This window comes from Nerophis ophidion, linkage group LG03 (genome assembly GCF_033978795.1).
Source record: "Nerophis ophidion isolate RoL-2023_Sa linkage group LG03, RoL_Noph_v1.0, whole genome shotgun sequence".
Classification (NCBI taxonomy): Eukaryota; Metazoa; Chordata; class Actinopteri; order Syngnathiformes; family Syngnathidae; genus Nerophis; species Nerophis ophidion.
Window position 1 is genome coordinate 90136272 of NC_084613.1, and position 5838 is coordinate 90142109.

At 41.7% G+C, this 5838-nt stretch overlaps 1 protein-coding gene across 1 annotated transcript; it reads left to right on the forward strand.

Moving 5' to 3' along the window:
- The first annotated feature begins 3573 nt into the window (after positions 1-3573).
- LOC133550230 (potassium voltage-gated channel subfamily S member 3-like) lies at positions 3574-4958 on the forward strand. The gene has a single exon (XM_061896388.1). It carries the CDS (start codon positions 3574-3576, stop codon positions 4855-4857), a length of 1284 nt encoding a protein of 427 aa, XP_061752372.1. The 3' UTR covers positions 4858-4958.
- Positions 4959-5838: the final 880 nt, after the last annotated feature.

Genomic DNA, 5838 nt, shown 5'->3' on the forward strand with positions numbered 1-5838 from the left:
TTTGCAGTAAGAGCGATATTTTTTGCCGTATTGCAAGTTACATTGTGTTTTATTTTATCATATTTACATAAACTGTACATTATTTTTCAATAGGTATTGTATGTTAAGACAATTTAATGTTTGTGTGAATTACTTGATTGTGAATTACTTTTTGTAGGTTTTTCAAAAGGAAAGTAAAGGGTCATATTTAGGCCCTAGTGTGTGAATGTGAGTGTGAATGTTGTCTGTCTCATCTGTGTTGGCCCTGCGATGAGGTGGCGACTTGTCCAGGGTGTACCCCGCCTTCCCCCCGATTGTAGCTGAGATGGGCGCCAGCGCCCTCCGCGACCCCAAAAGGGAATAAGCGGTAAAAAATGGATGGATGGATGGTTTTACATTCCTTACATGAATGCCACAACGTATGGAGTTGCCTCTCAAGATGCTCCTTGTCCGCCATCTGCAGGCAACAAACTATGTGTTCAATCCTAAATGCAGCAGGCGTAGTCCTTACATGAACATGTCACCATTTTCCTGTTCAGATTCCAAATTCTAGTATGTAAAGTTGGTAAAGGTCTCCAGTATATTACCTTAGAGTATCACAGTCACCCTGTCTTTTGTATTATCAGAAAAAGGTGCATTATTGTTGAACTGAACTGCATCAAATTGAGTAGCTGTTAGCATAGCGCCTCTCATTTAATTGAATAAACTCATACACACTATATGAACAATTAATATTAGTGTGTTGGTGTACTTAATGAAATGACCAATGACCTAATATATTTGGCATTTATCTTCAATCGTATGTTAAAAAGTACAACGTGTTGAACGTGAAAAAAAATACATGACACACGACAGGTGTTATTGCACAGTAAGATGCGGGCTGCTCTGCACTGTGCGTAAAAGTCGTCTTGCACGTTGCCTCCCTGCAGTGAAGTAGCCGGCTGGACACTGCAGTCCACCTGCAACACTTCGTGCTCAGCCTCAGGTAAAATGCGCCTCTCTCGACCACCTCCATGACAAGAGATTTTGTCATTTGCATGATTTTCAACTCAATTACGCACACATTTAATTGATTTAAAGAGTTATGATAGGAGCCATCCCTTATTTGTGTGTGCTCACATTTTGTTGCTGGCATTCATCCACCAGTTTTAGGAGCATGCGTGTGTCAAATGTGATCTTGCTGCCAACATTCACTGTAAATCTGCAATTTGACCGCACGTAATTTAATCCCAGTAATGATTAATGTTGCTCCGTTGAAAAATTGCCTGGGGGTTAATTACAATTAAATATTCATTTTAATCGACATCAATCGTGTTTGAAATTGCATGTGCTAAGAGAAGAAATTAAATATATGCACTTAATGTGTTTATTAAACACCTTTAGCATCAGGAGGCATTAAAGTGATTATGATGGAAGTGCTTTGGTGAAGAAAAAAAGGCCTGCAACACTGTCATGTTTTTTAATGGTACTCAAATTTCCCATCGAGAGTTAACGTGGATCGGCCAAAGTGTTTGCATAGGTCCAAGTTCCTCTGCACTTTACACAAGAAGCACTTATGCTGTTTTCCATTCGTACTGGGAAGTCAAAATTCCCAACTCAGAAAGTCTGAGAATTCTCACCTCCACAAGTTTGTTTCAAATATGGCTGCTCTGGATGTAAACAATGATATCTGCTTCTGGTCCGTTCAGTGGTTCTTAACCTTGTTGGAGATACCCACCAGTTTTTAAATTTTGTTTTTGTTTTCAAATTCAAGAAATATTCATGTTTTTTTACTGGTGCACAAAATGAACCGTGAATGAATATCACCTTGTTCAAAGAAAACAACCAACCCAGTGCACGAACTCACAACTAATTCCACACCTTACACACATTACCATGAAGTAATTAACGTGGACCCCGTCTTAAACAAGTTGAAAAACCTATTCAAGTGTTACCATTTAGTGGTCAATTGTACGGAATATGTACTGTACTTTGTAAACTGTACTGTTTCATATAATTATAGGAAACAGTACAGTTTACAAGGAGAATACATTAATGTATTCCCTTCCTTAGCAATCTGCTAATAAAAGTTTCAATCGATCAAACAAGCTGCAAATCAGATGGAAAATTAGAGGGAACATTGTTTGGGGGTATCCATAATATACTGATAGGGAGACGTTATTATTTACACGATAAGTCGGATGTGTCTTTACCTCCGTGGTGGTGGCTATGCCGAAACCCCTGAGGCCGACTTACCGAACCCCTAGGGTTCGATCGAACCCAGGTTAACTAACCAGGTTAAGGTTAGTTGTAGTAATTCAGCATGCATATACAATGTATTGTTGTACGATTGTTTATGGTAATGTCACTGCAGTGGAAACTACTTTATTTCATGTGCTATATGTGATGGGCAAGCCACTTGGAAAATGTAGTAAGATAAGCTACAAGTTACTCCATCAAATGTAGCTAAGCTACAGGGGAAGCTATCCCCACAGAATTGTAGCAAGATACACGGCAAAACAATAACAATACTGAAATAAACTGCAACAAAAAAACAGTGCAATGCATTTTCATAACATGGTCACTACTGCCTAGTTTCTCTTGTTACATTCTTATTTTTACTGTTAATTTTTTTTTATTATTGTAATATCCATCCATCCATTTTCTACCGTTTATTCCCTTTGGAGTCCCGGGGGGCGCTGGTGCCTATCTCAGCTACAATCGAGCTCACTCGCCACCTCATCACAGGGCCAACACAGACAGACAGACAACATTCACACTCACATTCACACACTAGGGCCAATTTAGTGTTGCCAATCAACCTATCCCCAGGTGCATGTCTATGGAAGTGGAAGGAAGCCGGAGTACCTGGAGGGAACCCACGCATTCACGGGGAGAACATGCAAACTCCACACAGAAAGATCCTAAGCCCGGGTTTGAACCCAGGACTACTCAAGACCTTCGTATTGTGAGGCAGACGCACTAACCCCTCTCCCACCGTGAAGCCCTTATTATAATATCTCTATTTTATTTCCATTTATAACCCCATTATTTACTTTTTCAATTTGATCTCAATTCTGTACACTGCTGCTGGAATTTTTATTTTCCTGAGGGAACTCTTCTGAAGGTACTATCCATCTACATTAACTACATTAACGAGCTACTGCCCAACATGTGGCTAGCAACAGCATTTGTTTCCTCTTCATCCAATGAGCACATTAGAACGATCGTCCCGCCCACAATGGATGTGCTGCCGGGCACACATTCTCCTGAGTATCATTGATACTTGTTTTTAGTCTATTTTTTTTTTTAGTTACACATTTAATGAAAAATATATTGGCCTGTTATGCAAAATACTAACACTGCAGATGATGCTGGTGTGTAAGTGGTAGTGTGTGTGTGTGTGTGTGTCTGTGTGTGTGTGTGTGCGTGCGTGTGTGTATTCAGCTCCTTTAACAAGGTGTCACAGAAACCCACGTGTTAACCTGAAACATGTCCAGGATCGGATTGTATGACACAGACACATTACTAATTTGTGTGTGTGTGTGTGTCTGTGTGTGTGTGTGTATACAGGCAAAAAACCCTCTGAGGTTTCCATCCAGTGTGTATTCCATCATGATGTATGGACAGATCCTTCACCCTCCCCCTCGTGAGGACTGCTTCATGGTCGTCAACGTTGGAGGTTTCAAACGAAAACTGGATCACAACGTTCTCAAACGCTTCCCTCAGACCCGCCTGGCTCGTCTTTTGTGCTGCAACTCCAGAGAAGCCGCCCTGGAGCTTTGTGATGACTTCATCCCCGCAGAAATGGAGTATTATTTTGACCGTAATCCACTTTTTTTCGGTTATATTCTGAACTTCTACCTGACGGGTAAAATGCACCTGGTGGATGGTCTGTGCGTGGTGTCCTTCTCCCAAGAGATCGAGTATTGGGGTATCAAGGAGTGCCACCTGGACTTGTGCTGTAGCGGTTCATTTCAAGACCTCCTGGATGAAGCCGATGACGTGGGCGGGGAAACATTTACAGAAGATCTGTCTGCTGTGGACCAGGAAGTCGATCTGTTTGACGGCACCTGCTGTGCAAATGTGCGTCGGAATGTTTGGATCCGCCTTGAGAATCCGTCGTACTCGACTTCAGCCAAAGCCATGGCTGTTGCATCCATGAGTGTGGTCCTGGTGTCCATCGTGGCCATGTGTGTCCATAGCATGCCAGACTTCCAGCAGGTAGACCACAACAACAAACAGCTTGAAGACCCAGTGCTGACTTTCTTTGAAAACCTCTGCGTCCTCCTCTTTTCTGTAGAATTTATTCTTCGTCTAGTCGTCGCTCCATCAGCCAGGAACTTTTTACGCAGCCCTCTCAATGTCATCGACTTGATGTCAATCATGCCGTTCTACGTGACTTTGGCTTGTGATGTTGGTCTGGTGGATAAAGGTGAGAACTCAGAGTTGGAGAAGGTGGGCAAAGTGATGCAGATTCTAAAGTTGATGCGAGTCTTCCGTATCTTAAAGCTGGCTCGCCACTCGGCGGGCCTGCGCTCTCTGGGGGCCACGCTGCGACACAGCGGTCGGGAAGTCGGTCTCCTGGTCCTTTTCTTGTTTGTGGGAATCTCCATGTTCTCTGCACTCATGTACTTTGTCGAGAAGGAGTCCCTGGAGTCAGAGCTGCAGACGATCCCTATTGGCTGGTGGTGGGCCACCATTAGCATGACCACCGTGGGCTACGGGGACACTTTTCCCATTACTCTCGCTGGAAAGCTGGTAGGAACTTTGTGTATTCTCTCTGGGCTGCTTATGGTGGCTTTGCCCATCACCAACATCTTCAATAAGTTCACCAACTTCTACCAGAAACACAATAAAGTGGACCAGATGAAAGCACAAACATTATCCAGTGAATGAAAGAACATTCCCTATCCTGATGGACGGACATTTTAGTTACTACACAATTAACAGGTGATTATTGAACATGAGCAGGGATAAAGATGGATTTTAGAACAGTGGCACGTCAATTTACAAACCTAATTGGGTTCATAAATACAAACGCTTGTGTATAAAAGCAAATGTATACATATTAAGCAATGTACACATAAATAATGCGTTCCAGCCTCAAAAAAAGTCCATGTTTAAGAAAAAGTTGTGTGCTTTCAACGCAATATGAAGCGCTGTACAGTACTGTACATCAAACAAACATGACATGGGGTTGATGGAGCAACTTTCTATTTACTGTAATTTTCTGACTTTATGGCACACTTACAATCCTTTAACCTAATATAAGCCTAATATAAGTAATAATTCCGGTTTTGCTTACCGACCTCGAAGCTATTTTATTTAGTACATGGAGTAGTGATAAGTGTGACCAGTAGGTGGCAGTCACCAGTAATTTTGAAAGGAAAAGTAGAATTAAAATGCTTGAATTCCTGGTAAGCATTTTTAAAGACCTACTGAAACCCACTACTACCGACCACGCAGTCTGATAGTTTATATATCAATGATGAAATATTAACATTGCAACACATGCCAATACGACCTTTTTAGTTTACTTAATTGCAATTTTGAATTTCCCGGGAGTTTTGTCTTGAAAACGTCGTGTAATGATGATGTGTACGCAAGACGTCACGGGTTTTTAGGAAATATGAGCGCTGCACACACACAGCTAAAAGTCGTCTGCTTTAACGGCATAATTACACAGTATTTTGGAGATCTGTGTTGCTGAATCTTTTGCAATTTGTTAAATTAATATTGGAGAAGTCAAAGTAGAAAGATGGAGTTGGGAAGCTTTAGCCTTTAGCCACACAAACACACTGTGATTCCTTGTTTAAAATTCCTGGAGGTGAAACTTTACAATGGATCAGAGCGCGGTCAAGCGAACATGAATTACGA